Source organism: Castanea sativa, chromosome 12, assembly GCF_040712315.1.
Source record: "Castanea sativa cultivar Marrone di Chiusa Pesio chromosome 12, ASM4071231v1".
Classification (NCBI taxonomy): domain Eukaryota; kingdom Viridiplantae; phylum Streptophyta; class Magnoliopsida; order Fagales; family Fagaceae; genus Castanea; species Castanea sativa.
This window is the reverse complement of record NC_134024.1, coordinates 16,374,290-16,394,112: the sequence shown is the minus strand read 5'-3', so window position 1 is coordinate 16,394,112 and position 19,823 is coordinate 16,374,290. Positions and strand designations below refer to the sequence as shown.

The 19,823-nt window shown below is 36.1% G+C and overlaps 2 protein-coding genes across 3 annotated transcripts; one reads left to right on the top strand and one right to left on the bottom strand.

Moving 5' to 3' along the window:
* The first annotated feature begins 579 nt into the window (after positions 1 to 579).
* Positions 580 to 8,853, top strand: LOC142619653 (mechanosensitive ion channel protein 3, chloroplastic). 2 transcript variants are annotated; one of them, XM_075792859.1, is made up of 14 exons: positions 580 to 743; positions 1,379 to 1,547; positions 1,658 to 1,717; positions 2,211 to 2,362; positions 3,331 to 3,454; positions 3,550 to 3,647; positions 3,747 to 3,860; positions 4,088 to 4,148; positions 4,541 to 4,690; positions 4,879 to 4,989; positions 5,261 to 5,428; positions 5,539 to 5,652; positions 7,215 to 7,271; positions 7,521 to 8,853. In XM_075792859.1, exons 2-14 carry the CDS (start codon positions 1,467 to 1,469, stop codon positions 8,397 to 8,399), a joined length of 2,169 nt encoding a protein of 722 aa, XP_075648974.1. In that variant the 5' UTR covers positions 580 to 743; positions 1,379 to 1,466; the 3' UTR covers positions 8,400 to 8,853. The 2 variants fall into 2 exon arrangements, with proteins under 2 accessions (XP_075648974.1, XP_075648973.1); XM_075792858.1 differs by having other exon boundaries at positions 605 to 743; positions 2,205 to 2,362.
* A 1,467-nt stretch (positions 8,854 to 10,320) lies between these two features.
* Positions 10,321 to 15,516, bottom strand: LOC142618612 (O-fucosyltransferase 31-like). Its single transcript, XM_075791556.1, has 10 exons — positions 15,177 to 15,516; positions 14,985 to 15,047; positions 14,248 to 14,329; positions 13,882 to 13,949; positions 13,637 to 13,725; positions 13,344 to 13,547; positions 12,147 to 12,417; positions 11,377 to 11,604; positions 11,059 to 11,256; positions 10,321 to 10,711 (listed from the first exon to the last, which is right to left on the bottom strand). Exons 1-10 carry the CDS (start codon positions 15,303 to 15,305, stop codon positions 10,502 to 10,504), a joined length of 1,542 nt encoding a protein of 513 aa, XP_075647671.1. The 5' UTR covers positions 15,306 to 15,516; the 3' UTR covers positions 10,321 to 10,501.
* Positions 15,517 to 19,823: the final 4,307 nt, after the last annotated feature.

Here is a 19,823-nt window from a genome sequence, read left to right as displayed (position 1 = left end):
AGAATCTTTCAAGGTCGTCATCTATAACAACTTCCTTTATCCCCTCACACGAGGGGTCTTCTACTGCTGCCATCATGGACGTGGCTAGAGTCATTGATTGTTATGAGCCCCCTCAGCAGTGTCTTTGGATTAGGCCTCTAGCTCAACACATATTCTTGGGCCCATTGACCCTACAAATTCAAATTCCATTATCCTTTAATTTTAGGTGAACCGAGGATAAAATTAAGAATTTCGAATTCAATTTAAACATAAATTTTTTATTTGATAACCCAAACCGCATGATAGCTCCACAATCAGTACACACCCAAACTAGAAACAATGAAATATCACCTACCAAACTGTCACGTTGGCGGCAGCGAAAACCATATTTTAAAAATTATATAATAAAAAAAAAAAAAAAACCGCACGCAACTCAAATAGTCTTTATCTCCAGTCGGGCGCCACATAAATTCATCACTAGTAACTATCCGGTCCCACCTAATAGGCTTAACACATCCAAACCTCGCAATTCCATTGGTACACGTGTCCTTCCTGAACTTTTACCCACCGGCGTATTTTAGCGTCACGCAAACTGTTGAATTGTATTCTCTCGGTAGTATCTAGTCTATTTTGCCTTTTGTTTCTTCGAAATTGCTCGGACTTTGTGTGTTTTTTTGTTCTTTGTGTTTGTTTCTCAGGAAAGTTTTTGGATATCTCTCGTTGCTGGAAAATTTTCTCGGTTACGTGAATTTGAAGTTAGTCTGGTATGTCTGGTATAATAATCTGATAATTTATTTATTTTTAGCTTTTGCTGTTAATTTAAGTTCAATAGTATGAAGTTTATTAACAGGACTGGGAAGTGTAAATTATTAGATTCTTTGAGATCTAGGTTTTTTGGTTTAGGTACTAAATCAATTTACTATTTTCTTTGGGAAGCTAAAAAAAAGAAAAAGAAAATTGAATATTGGTATCATATTATGGGTGTGTTTGGATAAGCGGTTTTAAAACGATATTTTGGGTTTAAAATTAGCGTTTGTAAAAAAACTGTGTACAGTTGGTGTTGTGAAAAAACACGGAGTTTTGGATTTTAAAAATGCGTTTTTAGACTCCCAAAATACCTAAACAAACCCTATACAGTAATCATTTTTTTACAAAAAATTAAAAATTAAAAAGGAAAATTATACTTAATTAAGTCATATAGTACTATTAAATGAGCTAAAAGGAACCAAACAGTACTAGTATTTAAATATTGGTACATTTAAATGAGTTAAAGAAACCAAACAGTACTACTATTTAGATGGAATTTTTTTTAAATTTTTTTTAAATTTTTTTTTGTGTTTGGGCCATTTCTTGTATTTGCTTTTCCTTGCACTGAATTTTGAATTCTTTACATTGGCAGGTGCTATATAACTTGATTTTAGAGTCTGGACTGCATAATGATATTTTGTTACTAGTGGCATTTGCACAAATTACACCTTGATCCAATAATGGCACCTGCTGCTGGTTCTATCCGATTGTCCCGTGAATTGGGGATATATGGTGGTCATAGATGTAGTAACCAACACGCAGTACGTGATTATTATCCTATTAATGTGTTTACTCGGGCTTAAGAATTTCTTTTTCCGGGACTACAATGCCAGGCTTTTGTTTTTGTTTTTTTTTTTTTTTTTGATCACAGGGTGTGACGGGAAAGGGTCGATTAAACTTACTTAGCACCAATCTTTCATCAAATGGTTTGGTATGGTTTCTGTGGATTCAGAATTTCAAGCGACTTTTTTGTTGTTTTGTGCATGACTGCAAGTTTACTTATGTTGCTTTCAACGTTGTTTCTCAAAGGACAGCATTTTCCTCCAAATTGGATTGGAAGAATATTCTTCAACCCATTACATGGCAGTTCAAAAGACCATCAATGTGTATTAAATCACATGACGGTTAAGTTGGTCATGTGACTTATTTAGTCCTTTCTCAAATGCTTGTTATTTGTCTTTGCATTCTTGTGTGTGGTTTAGTGTTGTAGTTATCTGTTCTTTATTCTGCATGCTAAGATCTCAACAGGTCCGTTCCTCCAAAAAAAAAAAGAAAAAAGAAAGATCTCAACAGGTCCATGCTTATAGTATAGTGGACGAAGCCTGCAAGTGCAAGCATGTCTTTGTGTGAGATGAAATTAAAAAGTTCTCATTTTTATAGAATCTGTACCTATGGAAAATTCTGTCTGTTGATGTCAGCGACAGGATGCCTGGAGTCTCCATCTTTTGAGCAATGTGCGAGGTCCAATATGTCCTGTATCCTCCAGATGTAATGTTTTCTTCTGCCGTTCTGTTCTAGTACCTGGTGGAGGAAATGAGATTCCTCTTCTGAAATCTGCAACTGTGGTTTTGACAAGGTATATCAATTTTTGGTGTTTTTATTTTATCAGTTTTTTTCTTTCTTTCTTTTTCATAGCTCAGGTAACATGCTAATGTAGTTCCTAATATTATTTTTACTCTCAGAATATTAGAATTACCTGCATTTTGTGATTGTCTGTTGGTGAATCTACTTTCACTGGAATCATGGAAAGGTTGTGATTTAATAGCATCTCGTGAATGTCATTGTGACTCTTTAAGTGGATCAGCATCCTATGATGTTGCTTATCATGTTGTAGCTTCATGCACTTACTTTTGGGGTATTCCTTTTGTAGCTTGTTAATTGTTTAATTAAGGAGCTCAATTAGTTTTGGGGTTCAATCTCTCTCTCTCTCCTCCTTCTAGCTCCTCCCTCCGTTTGGACTGGGTGAATGGGGATTATATAAAGGGCATTAAATACATTGTTTAAGTTCACAAAATTGTTGTCTAATATGCGAGTAAGAGCTCCATTTATGGCCTAGGTTGACATCCTACCTACACTTGCATCAGTAACATAGTGAACATATCTGAGTATGGTACTAAATGGGATCACTTCTGAGTTTTTTGTACCTTTACTTTCTATTTTGGGAGTTTTCAGGTAGCTAGGTGGGTGTGTGTGTGTTTTGATATATTTGAGAGACTGATGATTCTATTGGCCTTACATTACCGCTCAGTGGGGGAAAAAGAGGTTTTGAATTGTTTTCTCATTTCTAAACCATTTGGCTCTTCCATATAATTTGGCCTTATGGAAAGAATTCTTACTAAATATTCAGGAAAAAGATGTTTCAATCAGAAAATTTTCTTATCACTTTAAACCAATCATTATGCTATAGTCTCCCCCCCCCCAAAACTCCTTTCTCCACTTTAGAAAGGGCAATGTTCCTGTCCTGTGTTGCTAAAAATTAACCGCATTTTTTCCATGGTCTTGAACTTTTTTTTTTCCTCTACAATTTCCTAATTTATCTTGCAGGTCATATGATGTTTTACGTGGAAACCCTCATATACATAAATTAATTCCAGCAGTTGGTATCATTGCTTTTGCTGCTTGGGGTCTTGGACCACTCATGCGTCTGGGCAGGATTGTATTTCTTGATGTATTTATTCTACTTTCCTTCTATCATGCTTTTTCTTAAACGGTGGCCAAATCCCTTAATGGATTAATTCTCTCCTTTATGACAATTTGCTGCAGAGAACTGATAGTAGCTGGAAGAAAAGTAGCACGCACTATGTTACGACTTCTTATCTTCAGCCTTTGCTGCTATGGACTGGAGCAATACTCATCTGCAGGTGCATGAATATTTTGCAAGTAATTTGAGTTAAACTGTCTTTCCAGAGCATCAATATGCATTCACTCTATCTGTACTAATTACAGCCTTCTTGTTTCAGAGCATTGGATCCTGTAGTCCTACCTTCAGAAGCTAGCCAGGCTGTTAAACAACGACTTCTGAATTTTGTACGATCACTATCGACGGTGCTAGCATTTGCCTATTGTTTTTCAAGGTGAGTGTGGTGCTATGGTGTCTCTTAATGCACGCCTCTCTGTGTGTGTGGAGATTCACTGGTTTTCTAGAATATTCTACTTTGATCTGTTATCATTGTTTATAATCGCTTTGATCTATTGTCATTGTGGTTGATCTTTTCTGCTGATTATTCAGTTATTCCATATGTCGCGTCTGTTGTGTGGTTTAAATTATGATTCTATTTGGACATTATCTTTTCCTTTGCAGCTTGATTCAACAAGCACAAAAATTCTTTATGGAGACAAATGAATCCAGTGATGCAAGAAATGTATGCTTCTGTTAATTTTTCATCGTGTGAATTTCTTCATTTCCTTATCTTGTTTCCTTGATGCATATTGGTTTGCTGCAATAATTATTTTGGGAAAGTGAACGTATGGAGAAAAATGTGCAGTGAAATTAGGAATCACATAGGCTAGTAACCAACAAATGCATATTTAAAAGACACATTTGTTACATAGTATCTCATCTATTACACCTTTTAGCCTTTCTGAGAAAGCATCATGGCATACTCCACAACATTTTACTTTTTACTTATTTTGTCTGATTTTATTTTTTATTTTTTGGTTCAAGTGGTCAGGAAATGATTTAGCTCTTTTGAGAGAATAATTTGAGAGCAAAAACAAAGTCTCATTTTATAATATTTGATTCTTTCTTTGGCAGATGGGCTTCAATTTTGCCGGGAAAGCTGTTTATACTGCAGTTTGGGTTGCTGCTGTTTCTTTGTTCATGGAGTTGTTAGGTTTCTCTACCCAAAAGTGGCTAACTGCTGGTGGTCTTGGTACAGTATTGCTTACCCTTGCTGGCCGTGAGGTACTACCACATTTTCTTTTCACATAGTCTATTGAAGTCACTGCAGTTTTTATGTTTGTAGCGTGCCCTGCATCATCCTTGTATATATGTTCAAAAATTGCTACCAGTCAATGTTTTCCTTAAGCCTTTTGTTGTCAAGATAAACATCATTTAAAACAAAACTTAATTCATATTCTTTATGGGTTCAGATATTTACCAATTTCCTTTCAAGTGTAATGATTCATGCAACACGGCCATTTGTTGTAAATGAATGGATTCAAACAAAGATTGAAGGCTATGAAGTTTCTGGCACAGTTGAGGTTTGTATTAACTGTCTTTTTACTAAATTCTCTAAGAAAGGGAGTTTGCATGAGCGGCATATATATATATATATATATATATATATATATATATATATATATATATAACATGCATAGCTGTCCTCTGATTGCCACCACCAAAGCATTAGTAGAACTTTAAAGTTGATTCCTTTTGTAAAATGAATAACTCATTCACAATTTACAGCATTTTCTTCTATTTTATTTAACCTATAAATAAATATATATTTTATTTTTCCAACTATTTTTACAGCATGTGGGCTGGTGGTCTCCAACAATTATAAGAGGTGATGATCGTGAAGCAGTTCACATTCCAAACCACAAGTTCACTGTTAATGTTGTGAGGAACCTTAGCCAGAAGACGCATTGGCGCATCAAGAACTATCTAGCCATCAGTCACTTGGATGTCAATAAGATCAATGTTAGAAGCAATCTTGGTTTACCTGTGCCATTATACTTGTGTAACTAGGGACTTTCTGTTGGTTCTATCACCTGTTATGAGCAACTTGGTCGTCTCTTTTCTGTGTGCAGATTATTGTAGCTGATATGCGTAAGGTTTTGGCCAAAAATCCACAAGTAGAGCAGCAAAAGTTGCACAGAAGAGTTTTCCTGGAAAGCATCAATCCAGAAAATCAGGCTCTTATGGTAAGGGCCTTGTCTTGACCATTTAGTTTAGTTTTTGTTTTTGTTTTTTAAATTTCTTTTAAGCAATAAATTTTTTTAAAGTTTTTTATCATGTGATTTTTCATTTCTTGAGAACGTTTCAATGATGTATTCACAGGTTGTTTTTTTTTTTTTTTTTTTTTTTTTTTTTTTTTTTTTTTTTTAATAATTATAAATTTCATGGCTAGTAGAAAGAAGACTTAAAAAACACATTATGAGAATGAAGTGTTTTAATTGTGTCAACGAGTTCGACTTAAGTTTCAATTTAATCGTTTAAACTCCTTGAGAGTTACATTCCACCTTTGAAATTAGTGTTTGCTGACAGGCCAGTAAACATCCATGCAATTGCTTCATGTAAGAGCATTAGCATCAGTTAGTGCAAAATTTCCATCTATTTTGCAAGAAAAAACCTACTTTTTTTATTTTACACATTCACTTTTACAAAACTCTCACATTAGTTTATCTATTCTACACATTTATTCAATAAAATATTCATTTCTTTTAACATTGTCATCTCTCAACACAACCCCCACAACCACCATCATCAACCCAGCCTTCGGCCTCCCACTGAGCAACAAGATCGACATCAGCATCCAACAAAAAAAAAAAAAAAACCAGTAAAGAAAAACCCAAAGAACAGATCGGCGATCACCAGAAATAGCCCACCACAACCTAATCGGAACCCACACAACCCACCGACCCACACCTGCAATCACCGATACCATCAACCCACACCCGCAATCACTATCATGGCAGCCTCAAGCTCAACCAAAAACCCAGAAAAAACCCAAAGAACAAATCGACGATCAAGAGAAATAGCCCACCACAACCTAATCGGCGATCAAGAGAAAACCAGCAACCATGATCTGAGAGAGTTGATCTGATCCATAACAGATCGGCGATGGGGCTTGAGTTGGCTGCGTGGGTTGGCAAGAGTGAGGTGATATGATGAAATGAGAGAATTGATCTGATGGCATGTGAGAGAGTTGATCGGTGAGAGTGAGGTGAGAGAGGAAATGAGAAAAAGAGAGAGGTGAGAGTCAGAGGTACTGAGAGGAGAGAGAATAAAATACTAAATATTAAATAGAAAAGCTACAGTAACCGTGCATATATGCACGGTTACTGTAGTAGTTTTGCATATTTACACATTTTTACATGGACTGATGTGGGCATTTACATGCACGGTTACTATAGTAGTTGTGCATATTTATACACTTTTACATGGATTGATGTGGTCATTTTTTTGGTTAAAATGTGCAAAATGATGCACTTTTTGTATTATACACGATTTTACAACCGCTGATTCAGTTGCTCTAAGATAACTTTTTTTAGCTTACAAAGTTTTAAAAAAGGTTTATATCCTATATAGCATCCGGTGGGCCCTCTTCCCCACGATTTGAGTTCATCTTTTTCTTGCTTCTATCCCGGTTATATAATCAGAAGATATACACTCTGCTATAGTACCTTTCTTTGAGTGGATGGTTAATAATGACTTGGTTTTATTGCAAGTGTTAACACCTATCCATTGGGCAATGTTGTTGCAGATTTTGGTTTCTTGCTTTGTGAAATCCTCTCATTTTGAAGAGTACCTCTGTGTCAAGGTATGACTTACTACATGCTTCATGCAATTGTGGTGCATCTTGTGCAAAGTAATGTAATAATTATGATTATATCTCCAGAATTCTAGCTGGAAAATTGTATGGGAATATTTTTAAACCTCTCATTTTGGTTTTTTGATTATATCTCTAAACTCAATTAGCAGGAATATTTTTTCTAGTAATTTACCATGCTGTATTTTGTCATTAGCATGAAATTGACCTCATTAATGATTAATTAATGCAATTAAACAGGAAGCGGTAATCTTGGATCTTCTCAGAGTTATCAGTCATCATAGAGCTCGGCTTGCCACACCCATCCGCACAGTTCAGAAAATATATAGTGACGCTGACTTGGAAAATATTCCATTTGCTGACACAATATTTAGTCGTTCAAGAGCAGCTACTAACCGTCCCTTCCTACTCATTGAACCACCCTCTTATAGAATCAGTAGTGATGATAAAAGTAAGACTTCAGCTCGTCCCACACATAATGGTGAAAACAATGGCAAGTTTGAAGCAGAGTCAACACCTGACTCTAAAGCAGATACCAAGGCTGGATCAGTATCAAGTCTTGACCCCAAAACAGATCATAAGTCTCAGGCAATATCAGCCTCAGATGGAAGCTCAAACTTCAAGGCTTCAGCAATGCAGACATCTGACACCCAAACTGGGAATCCAGTGACTAAAAGTTTGGTCCAAAACAACTCTGAAATGCTGCAGTTCAAGAGTGAAAACAGAGGAGATGCAGGGAAGGAGACAACAGAATTGAATTCCAAAGATGCAAACCCACTTGAATCGATGGCTGAGAAATCATTAGCTACCTCCCAGGAAGCTGGCAGTGAGAAAATGGATATTTCTTCAGCCACTTCACAAGCAAAGCAAGATGGTGGGAGGGCTACTTCATCGCCATCAATTGCAAGGCCTCCCTTAGATGAGAATATTGTTCTTGGTGTGGCTTTGGAGGGGTCAAAACGAACGCTTCCAATTGAGGAAGAAGTGGCTCCATCTCCTTCGCTTGCTGAGTCAAAAGAATTGACTGCTTGCAGGAATGGGAGTGAACATCCTCTCGTTAGCAAGGATAAGAAAGACGGTCAAAGTACAGCATTTCCTAGTGGACCACAAAGTGATTAGCTGCATCAGAAAGGTGATAATTGCTGATGTGATCATCTATGCTCCTATTGATTCAAGTTGTACAAGTGTATGCGGCTGAGTTTTTAAAAGCTGCATTACATGATGCATGATTGTAAATAATTTTCAAGTCAATTAGGCACATTCTGTGGTGGTTCAGTAGGGTAAAGGATGGGGCAATTATCAGTTGCAGACATGAAGATTTGCCATTGCTGTAGATTGAATACTCGTAAAATAGTGTACGTACTGTTTTTCATCATTGAAAGTGTTTTTGCAAGTCTTATATTGCAATTCGTCAAGAGGGCTTTAGTACTGTCCTTGTAGAGGAATTACTTGCATAGTCTCCGGAGCAATCCATGGATAACGTACAACTGTACCTCATATTTATGTATTAATTTTATTATTATTTATTAGTTGCAAACTCATTCTATGAGGAAAATGTAATATACTTATATCTCATATTGTGTGTAGGTGCTCTTTCTATCATCATCTTTATCCTAAACGGTTAACTTAACTGACTGGAAGTATGGGGTCCTTCGTGGGAGCGATTAGGGAGCCACACTAGTCGCTCCCCTAACCATTTTTTTTAACCAAAAAAAATGCATGTATATATTTTATAAAAAGATTTAAATTATATGATTATAATATTGTTTTTATAAATGGAGAAAATGTTATTAAATAGATTTTTTTTTTTATAAGCCATGATTGATTGGCTAATTTGAACATATCCAAGATTTTTTTTTTTTTTTTTTAAATGTACACCCCCAAATCCAAGATTTTTTTTTTTAAAAAAAATGTACATTCCATGGAACACATGTTACATTAAGTTTAAATACTATATAAATTTAGAATTGTAGCATTTTTTTTCTTTCCAAATATAAGTATAGTGTCTATATTATTGAAACTTGAATTTTAAAGTAGTCTTGAGAATATTTATTATTTGGGTAAAATGCAAAATTGACCATCTAAATTTCTTCAGATTTCATTTCAGTCCTCTAATTTTGTTTTTGTTCATTTCAGTCCTCTAACTTTCAAGTTTATTCCATTAAGGCTTTTCTATCCACTTTTCCTATATGTTGTGGTTAATTTTTCAAATTTATAAATTTTTCTTCAAATTTGTAAAATTAAAAAAGCTCAATTAATGATTGAAAAATATTTTTCAGATTTTTTTTTTCAAAAAATTTAACAAAAGTTAACGGAAAGGCTTTAATTGAATAAATCTGAAACTTAGAGGACTGAAATGAATGAAAGTAAAGTTAGAGGACTGAAATGAAATCTCAAGAAAGTTAGAAGGTCAGTTTTGCATTTTAGTCTTATTAATTTTATTGCATTATTAGGCTCCTTGTCTCTAATTACTAATGCCTATTTTGTTTGTATAGAATATTGCCCAAATAAAATAAAATTTCATACTTTTCAGCCCAAAATTTAAAATGCAACTTACAAAAAAAATCAATGTAAGGCCTAGTGTTTCCTCCCAAAAAAAAAAATTAAGGCCTTGTCCAAAGTGGACCAATTAGACCGAAGTGGACAGCAATGGACTAAAATAGGCCAAATGGACCAAAGTGGCCCGGATAGACCTAAATGCAGCACTAATATGGTTTAACAGGAGCATAGCAACCATAGATGTTATGTTTCAAGTTTTAAATATTATATTATATAGATAATGTGTAGTTTTAAATATTATACAGATAAGTTACACATGCGCCTCAATCTCTAGCTTATTATTATGGGAAATAAAAGTGTTAGTTGAGCCCATTGGCAACAATATTCAATTGAATCAAGAAGCCTAACTTCTTTATGTAACAAATTTGCACCTCATACATTCCCTTTTATGTATGTTCGTGTCTTTCGATTTCGCAGCATAAGCAGAAAAGATGGAAGATTGGTTCACACAGAGAGAGAGAGAGAGAGAGAGAACACTCAGTTTATTGACTGGCAAGGAGAGGTGATACCTTAAATAGTATAAGCTCAAGTGAAATCCACGTCTATACATAATGAGAAAACCGATATCACAAATATTTTTGATACACAGGCCGCAAACAGATAAAAGTGCTTGGTAATCATAACACAGAAAATCGAATCAAAATCTGTGAGATTGGATTCAATTAAGCTTGACACATGCAATCAGGAGCAGGATAAGTATATATGGATTGCTTCTCCTTTCTTAACCTGATCTGCCCTTGTCTATTTTTATGTCCTTCAAGAACTGCCCGTTGGAACTCTGACCATTCCATGCTTTTATTCAGGAAGAGCTGGCCCAAGAGTGCCATGTTTGGTCTTATAGTCTTCAAGTTCATGTAAGCTCGATGTCCCACCTGTTGATAAAAGTAAAATTTCATTTGATCCAGAATTTTGATATGTGGACAGAAGAATTAAATGTTTCAATTTCATAGAACAAGAAATATTGTAAGTTTGTAACTATATATATATGAAATTACACTTTACCATCCTAAATTATATGACATGCTTAACTATATAGGTAACTTTACATTTATTTTATAACATATAACAGGCTTTTGTGCCATTACAAATAACCCTTTATCGTATTGGTCCTACCATGACATGCGGCCAACCAGCAAGTCATGATTTGATGATTTTGATAATCTTGTCTTACTACAGACTTTGTGAAGGCAATTTCACAAAAAATTTTGGAGATACTTACCAAAGCATTATGCATATTGCCAGGAGAAGCAGAAATGAAGATGTTGCTCTGCATGCTCACATAATAGTCAACTGCTGCTAATAAAGAAGCTTTGCCTTCAACCTTGTCCCTTTCCTCTACAGAGGCAAGGCTCTTCTTATCTTCCATTAGTGGAAATAATTTGCGCAAAGTTGAGATCCTTGCCTCTCCACCATAAACCTGATTTTTAAAATAAAAATAAAAATCACCTGTTACCACTATTGAATGAGAAATCTCTAACAGACATATAAACCACTTAGTTGTCAAATGATTGCACTCAATGAAAAAGTCATGAAAAACCTTGTGGGAAGCAAGATAAAGGCGGGTATTATTGTCAAAGCCCAATGCTGCTAGCAGCAATCCAATCTCTTCTGGAGTCAATGGGCAACGTCCCTGATTCCGCAACTCCTCATCAGTGAACTGAGAGTTTAGGACCCTTCCTTGCCAAAGCACCTGCCGGTATTTTGCAAGAGCCAGTTTCTCGGCTTTACCCCCACCAAAATCACAAGCTGAATGAGCAGCCATATCCTGCATGAGGACAAGTCAGCATTAAGAACACCAGGAATTACCTAATTCCTTAAACTGAATAACAAGTAAAAAGGTTATTCTTTTACCCTGCCCCAAAAAATTATAACATATTCATGTAATGCTAAAATAGTCATGTGAGATGGTCATAGAAAGATGGCTGTTGTTAGGAATCCATTCTGGGGGTTATTATTGGAATTGGATCTACTGCCACTTCCCAAGACTAAAAGCTAAATACTTTCTTTTGAAAAGTATATAATCCGTTAGAAGTGCGAGGGGGCACATACTGTATAGAAGGTAAGTATATAAGAGATACGCCATAAAATCTAAATATCTATCCCAGAAACTTTCATTGGTAAACCTGCTCCAGCACTAGCCTTTTATAATACATGGTATTTATGATCCACAGGAGAAGCATTAAGATTTCTACGAAACAAAATAAGGGAAGCCCCAAGTATCACCTTAAGATATTGGTCCATAAAATTATTTAAAAAAAAAAAAAAAAAACCATAAATGGTCCTTTATAAGAGCAGACAAGTATATACCTTATCAAAGCGAAGATGTAATACAACAAATTTCCCAGTGTTCGGTTTCCCAATCTGATCTCTTCCCAGCAGTAGGTACTTAATCTGTGCTGCTTGGTTTTTGTTGGGAGAGGAACGGAGGCGATTAACAAGGGTGTCTCCCAATGCTCTGATATGCGGAACAAAAGCTAGTGCTTGAAAGTTGACTTTACAACGTAGACGCTGAAGGTTTTCAGGCAGGTTTTCAAAGGTCAATCGATGAGAGAATGGAGCAATAGCAGCAATTCCATAACTGCATCAGTGAAAAACTTTCTATGTAACTTATCAAAAAAAAAAAAAATCTTTCTATGTAAACAATAGATATATTTTGAACATTCATAAGATTTTTGTTCCCTTCTCTTTGATAAGTAAAATTTGGCTAAATGCTACTAGATAACCATTATATCATCAAATTTTGGCATTAAGATTCCAAATCATTAACTATATTAAGAAACAGGTGGCTCCACAGGATAAGAAAGGAACACTTCATGTTTATCATAATTCACTACTTCAGTGTGACTACTCTACACATCTTATCTGAGTAGCTTGTTTTTCAAAACAACATTCCCAGAAACTTAGATCTTTCATGTCGTCCCCCTATTGCGACCACCTCTCCATTGCAAAGATGCTTTCCATGTTTCTTTAAAAATCACATCTATCATTGACCAATAGAAAAAGAAGTGACAGTCAAATGCCTACCCTAGAGACTACTAAGTCCCCAAACAATACCAGTGTTAAGGACCTGGACATAATTGTAGTATGGTGTAGCTAATTGAATAGCATTGGAAGTGAGTGTGACTGATTGTGCTAAGTGAGCTGTGAGTGCAGTTAGTGTGACAGTTAGTTAGTTATAGAGCAGTGGGTTGTAATTGGTTAGTTAGTTGTTAGTTTTGGCGAATCAGCTTGGAGGTAGTTACCCTCGAAGTAACTTTCAATTCCCAATTCAGTTTCCCTTTCCTTTCTCTGTTTTTCTTATTCTTTCCTTTCTAATTTTCTGATTTGCCAAACACCTAACAACCAGAAATCCAAACTAACTGCAAAAAAAGAAAGGACTCTAATGGACAAGAGCAACATAGAATCAACTGATCATAAAATCATCAACAACGAAAAAAGGATTTAGTCCAAAGTATCTAGCAAGAATTCTTCAGCCCAAAAAATAAGATCTAGTTATTCACTAACCTCTCCAATACAGGCAAGGCATTTTCCAGATACCAGTTAGCTGTAGCATGAACAGGCGCTGTTTTGATTCTAGTAGCTCGAATGCCTGTACCATAATACTCCCTTGTGCTCCAAGAATATTCACTAGGTAGATCTTTCACTATAGAAACTTCATCACGCAGTACATCAATAAAATGATCAACATCAAATATTTCTGTGAATGAACTGCCAAATCATACACAGATTTTATAAATAACGTATTTTCTGATTAAAAATAAAAATAAAATGCAGGTAATGTAACAAGTATAAACTACCTTGAATCTTGCCATACAGGATTCACCTCTAGATGTGGAATAACCAGGGTTGCATTCAAAATTTTAGCAACAGCAACTGCATCACATATCTTCAAAGAAACAAGGAAAACTCTGAAGTTAAATAGAAATATACTATACACGCAAACTGTTAGCTACAGTTGCTACAACAAATAACATTTAGTGTATAAATTTTCTTTCCTATTCTCTCCCAAATGCATTTTCACAGCATATTCTTGGTCACTTACCCCCATCTTCTGCTGGTTCAATCCTCCATCAAGGAACACCTGGATATAACCCCTAGATTTTTCCGGCACTGCCACATGACATTAAATGTGTGAGCTAACACAAGAAAACATTCTCAAAGACAATAACAAGCCTTAGTACCAAAACATTGGAGTCAGCTATGGATCCTTGACAAACTAATCAAGATTGGCCACATGTATTCTTTTCCGACATTCTATCCTACCTAAAATCATACTCAATGTAAGAAAACCTTCTTGTCACCACAAATATTGAAATCACATTATCTCCAAGATTACCTACCCAACACTTCCATCTCAAATACAAGAACTAGTAAACAAACCATTATATGCTCTAATTTCGGCACTCACATGGTACTTTTGTAGTCTCGGCACACGGCTTCCATCCTTGGTTAGCCAAGGGAGACCAGAGTCTGCTCTGCTGTTGAACTGACTGAAACAACAACAAGAAGAAGAAGAGAAACCTTAGAGGGAACAAAAAATTAAAAAAAAAAAAAAAGTTTAGACAAATTTTTTCATAACTATTGAGGTGGCATGTTGTGATTGATAGTATTAATAATGGATCCGTGAGAAAGTGGTATTGCTTTGATCACAACTTGTCACGTCAACAATTATGAAAAACATCGTAAGAATTAGTGTCCCTAGCATTACTAATAAAAAGACTAAAAAAAATAAGTCTGACACAAAAATTTAATACTACTTTCACAACTATTGAGGTTTCATGTCGTGATATGTATACAGTAAAAATGGTTGTCATTACTGAAACCCATGTTCATATGAAAATGACATTGCTCCGGTTACAATTTGTCACGTCAGTTATGGAAAAAACATAATTCACAGTCCCTAGCATTACTAATAAAAAATTAAAAGCAAAAAAAAACAAAGTGACAAATTTTACAAGTTTTTTTTTTTTTTTTCACAACTATTGATGTGGCATGTTATATATATATATATATAAAGTCATGTCAGTGATGTGCCATTATAAACGTAACATTACACCAACCACAATTTGCCAGCTCAACAAGTTATGAAATTATGTGGGACCCAAGTAAGAAGTGCTTAGTTAAGTAAAGTTAACACCTACTCACAGTTTGTCGCTGTAAAGCTCCGCGCAGTAAAGTCATGTGTCTAGGTTTTGGAGCATTCCATTCCTGCAATTCAATAACTCAAAGTTTAGCTTTATATGTTAGAAATATTTCAATTCCTACAACAATTTTTCTCCAAAACCAAAAATAAATTCTTCGTTAGAAATCATATAAACTAAATCACAGCGAAATTACAGAGAACATGGAAGGAGAGGCACGGCCCAGTGGGCCGAACAGGTTGGGGAGGAGAAGCGGCAAGAGGAGCAAGAAAAGCCCAGCAATAGTGTGGGTCTGGGAATGGGACCCACTGAAATTGAGCTTCATGGTTGAGAGAATTGAGAATTGAAACTCTTAAAACCCTAGAATTTCTTTGTATTCCCAAAACTGAGAGTGAAAAAGCTTGGGAGAAGAGAAAGCGAAGAAGCCATTTTCGTTTTTTGGATTTTTGATGAGGCGAGAGGAGGCGGTGGAAGCTGGAACTGAGTGACAAGTGTAAAATAGCAAATCTCGAGGTGTCTGTGTGTAATGGAATCCCAGCACGAATCGAGTGGACTCTGTAGTAATAAATTCTAATAAAGTGGGTAAATATGTAAAGGTATTTATTTTTATTTTTATACGCAATATAGAAATTCTAATTTTAACTTAGATGTACGTGAAATTCTATCGTGGAGACTTAAACTCAAACTTTGTCCTACACTTTCACAAATATTTATATTTGTAGAGTGACCATAACACCATGCGGTGGTGTAAATATGCAAAGGTTAAAAAAGGAGAAGGTCCTAGCTTGTTAATTTGCATTTAAGGTAAAGAATAGGAGAAATAACATGTACACAATATTTTCCCAATAAATTTTAAGTATAAGATTGTTACAAGTTCTTATTACTTGGCAAAAATGTAATTTTAGTGATAAGCTTAAATTAGAACCAATTGCAATTTACCACTTATGATTTTATTGTGAAAATGTTGTAAAAATATTTTGGCCATAGCACTTTTCAAATTGTATTTGTTCGATAATTTTCATAATTTTTTTTAAGTAATGGTACAAATGCAAATTATTTTACAACATTTTTACTAACCGTTGTTGTGACAAATTTGTATTAGCTTTTATTTGGACTCACCGCTAGCATTACCGTTTCACTTATTAATAATCGTTCAACACAGGAGTTAGGTTCTTTTGGATATAGACTACTTTCAGTTTTTTTTAAACCTTATCCTCACTCCCCGTGTGTGTGCACTAAAAGGCTTAGTATTCTAAAAAAATAATGATAATAATCATTTACCACATTAGCACTTTGTAAAAAAAAGTTTGTGGCTTTAGTATTTTTTTTTTTCCCCTTTTATCTTTGGAGGATGACCCCCCTCCATCGAGGAGTAAAATAGGCCAAAGATGTTGGGCCCAAATAACGCCCGAGGTAGGTCAAAGATGTTGGGCTTGGATAATGGCTCGAGGTATTGGGCTCGATCCACAATCCATGGAAGGTTCTCGTGATGAGAATAAAAGGAAAGACCCAGTCAGTTTGGATCCATATACCCGAGCAAAGATGGCAAAACCTGCTGAGTCGTAGAAAAGTTTCACTTGAAGATTCTTGACCTTGAAAACCACCGAGGGAGGAATTACCCAGCAATACAACTGATGAGCTAGGGAAAGTAGCACACAATCTAAAAAATAGTTACTTCCGCAATAATTAGGTGTTTCTACCTGATGTATGCTGCATTTAATGATGAATGACAAACCTAAACAGTGTTTGACACCCCAAAAGTCCATTTTCATCATGAAATTGAAGCAGGAAACACCTAATGGGACAAATGATTTGCTAACATCCAGTTGGATAATTCATTTAGAAGAAGGATGATTTGAGGATATAAATAACCTCTTCCCACTTACTAAGTGGGGGATTGAAAAAAATTAGGAGAGAGTGTTAAAGTCTTAAGAGTGTTATTGCTTATGAATGCTTGCTTGTAATCTCAGCATAGGTGTAGTTACATACTAGAACTAGAAGTATTTCATTTCAATCATTAATCTTGCATGTTCAATCTTCCCGTTGTGAATTACCTTTTTGTTTAACAAATTAATTGTGACAATTAGAACCTTAGGATTTTCATTGAGCTTCCAAGTGTTTTTGACTCCCAAAACTTTTATTTATTATTTATTTTTTTATAGATTCATTGGTTAAATTTTAAGTGATACTTCATTGGTAATGGTATATGTAGGGGGCACAATTTGTACCTAAGCCCAAAAGAGGAAGGGAATAGGCCTAAAGAGCCTAATACAATGAATTTATAGAGAGTGGGTTTGAAATTTAGGTTCTAATGAATTTGTATATCAATTGTAGTGGGCGAAGATGACCATAGAATAAAGATGAAGCAATTTTATATAAGGAAAATCGTCATCGGACTAAATCCGAGGAGGCTGGTTCTTCTATATATATCTCACTTAGTGACAGCTTACAAATATTATTCTTCAGTCTACAGTGTTTTTCTCTCCTTCTTCGATCCTGAGGGTCTCCTCTCTCTTTTATACCATCCTTCCTCCTTTCTCTACCCTCCACGTATGGATCAGATTGTTGGTTTGGATACTTGTCCCATCAACACCTTCCTGAAGCCTTTGGAATTAACTGTAAAGCTGAATATTGCTGGTCAGGCATCACTTCTTCATTAATGTGGCCAAAGAGTTAGCTGCAGAGCATTCAATGCGGTGGTAGCAGCTTTCCTTTAGATATTTCATAGCATTTCCTTGTCCTGTGCTCTCACGATGTATATCCATACCTACAGGATCTCCTAGAACGTTACTTCTGGGTGGCAGACTACACCTTCAAACCTCGGCTTTGCTCAGCCGAGGAAGTACTCCTCCTCGGAACACCTTCTTAGATGATCATGACCAGACTTTACCTTTTTATTTTCCAACATGGATTCTTAAGAAAATTTTTACCCGTCCTCGGACTACTTAATGTCCTCAGATTGGGCCTCTGGCCTAGTATATGCATAGATATGTACTCTGGACCTATCACTCTTGGACCTATCACCCCTACAAATAGCCCCTCGAGATTCTTCTTTCTGGCTCCTCGGGAAGAAAGGAGGATTTTGATGTCACTATAATTACTCCGTGCTTGTCATACATCATCTCTAACTGCGCAGGTGCCTTTTTAACTGCCCAAGGCACGCTCCTGACGCTTCGACACACGAGACTTGTCTTCATTAAATTTTTACGGCTCCATGTTCCCCACGTTCTACGGCGTGATGCAGATCCAACGGTTGAGAATTTTGCTGGAACTCGGGCGGGAATTTTTCAGCTTGTAACTTTCATTTGATATAAATACTGTTCAAATTAATCATTCCTCTCACTTTAGCACTCATACAACGAACCTGCAAACTTACCTAATCTACACGTGCCCTCACAATTACTAAGAGCCAGTCCGAGGAGAGTTTTCTTTTTCGTGTAAGTCTTCATAAATCTTTTCACTTATTTTTTCATTTACTTTTTGTTTCTTTGAGTCTTTTTCTCCTCGGCTCTTCTTAGTACCTCCAAACCTCTCTTAGGAATGGGTATATTCTCTTGTTTGGTAGACTCAGAAGAGGGAATAGAAGCTCTGTATAGGATCACGCCAGGAGTTTCCATTAAGTATTGTAAGGAAAGGGAATGGCACGAGAAAAGGCAGGAGGGAGAAGTAGTAATCCCGATGATTGCCTTCATAGAAGGAGGGATGAGAATCCCTATGGGCAAGGTCACTAGGGATTACCTTAGGGCTCATAAATTAGCTCCCACCCAGTGTGCCCTAAATATGTTTAGAATTTTAGGTTGCGTAGATGCCCTTAATGAAAGAATGGGTTTAGGGTTTACCCACCATGATGTCAATTGGATCTATAACCTCCATCACCTAAAAGGGTAGGGATACTACCTAAAGTCTAGGTTTCCCGAGGTTAGGCTTGTCCAATGCCTCTTCGATTCTAACAAAGGCCTCAACAAGGACTTCTTGATCGTATCAGGAGAGTGGCATGGTGGCCTCCCCTACCCGACGAGAGAGGGGAAACCAAGTGGGGCTCTAGGTCTAGGTTGATTATTTCAAAATCATCCCCTTTTCTTTTTCTTTTATTCGTGTCTATACATAAGTTTTCCTTTGATTGTCGCTATTTTTTGTTAATGATTTTTTTTTTTGTTTCTCTTGATGGTTTTGCAGATAAACACGCTGCTATTTCAAGCTTCAATCTTGTCAACCAGCCGAGTTTAGACGAGATATTGAAGGCCAAAGTGTTCGTCCACAATGACGGTCAGCTTAGAGCGGCACATCTAATCCTCAGCTACACCCCCATATCCAAGAGCTTCCAAGCATCGAAGTGCGTTATAAAAACCAAGGACCCCCCGCCTGCATCGGATAAGTGTTGTCGTTCTGGGTTTTCTCATCCCCGATTCTATCCCAGAAGGCACTCTCACCACCAATCCTATCTCAGAAGGCATTCCCAAAGTAGCCCCTTCACTTTAATACACAATCGGTGAAGCTACCTCCTCCCAACCTATTATCAAAGAAGAGGAGGAAATAGTTTATGTCTTAGACTCCGAAGACGATTTTGAGGTTTTCAACCTACCATCCTCTCCGAGAAGTCCAGCCGGTGACCTTAGCCTCACATCCCCAGCACAACCAAGCCACTCACAAGGAGATCCTGCCATCTCGGAAGCAATGTCAATCCAACGCAAACCAGACAAATTATATCTTCTTTTTATATCTTTCATACTTGCGAAATTTCTAGAAAATTAATTAATAACTATGTCATCAATAAATTTTTTAAATTGCAAGTTTTTGTAGTTTAAAATATAAGCTTATAGATCATATATTAAATAATATCTAA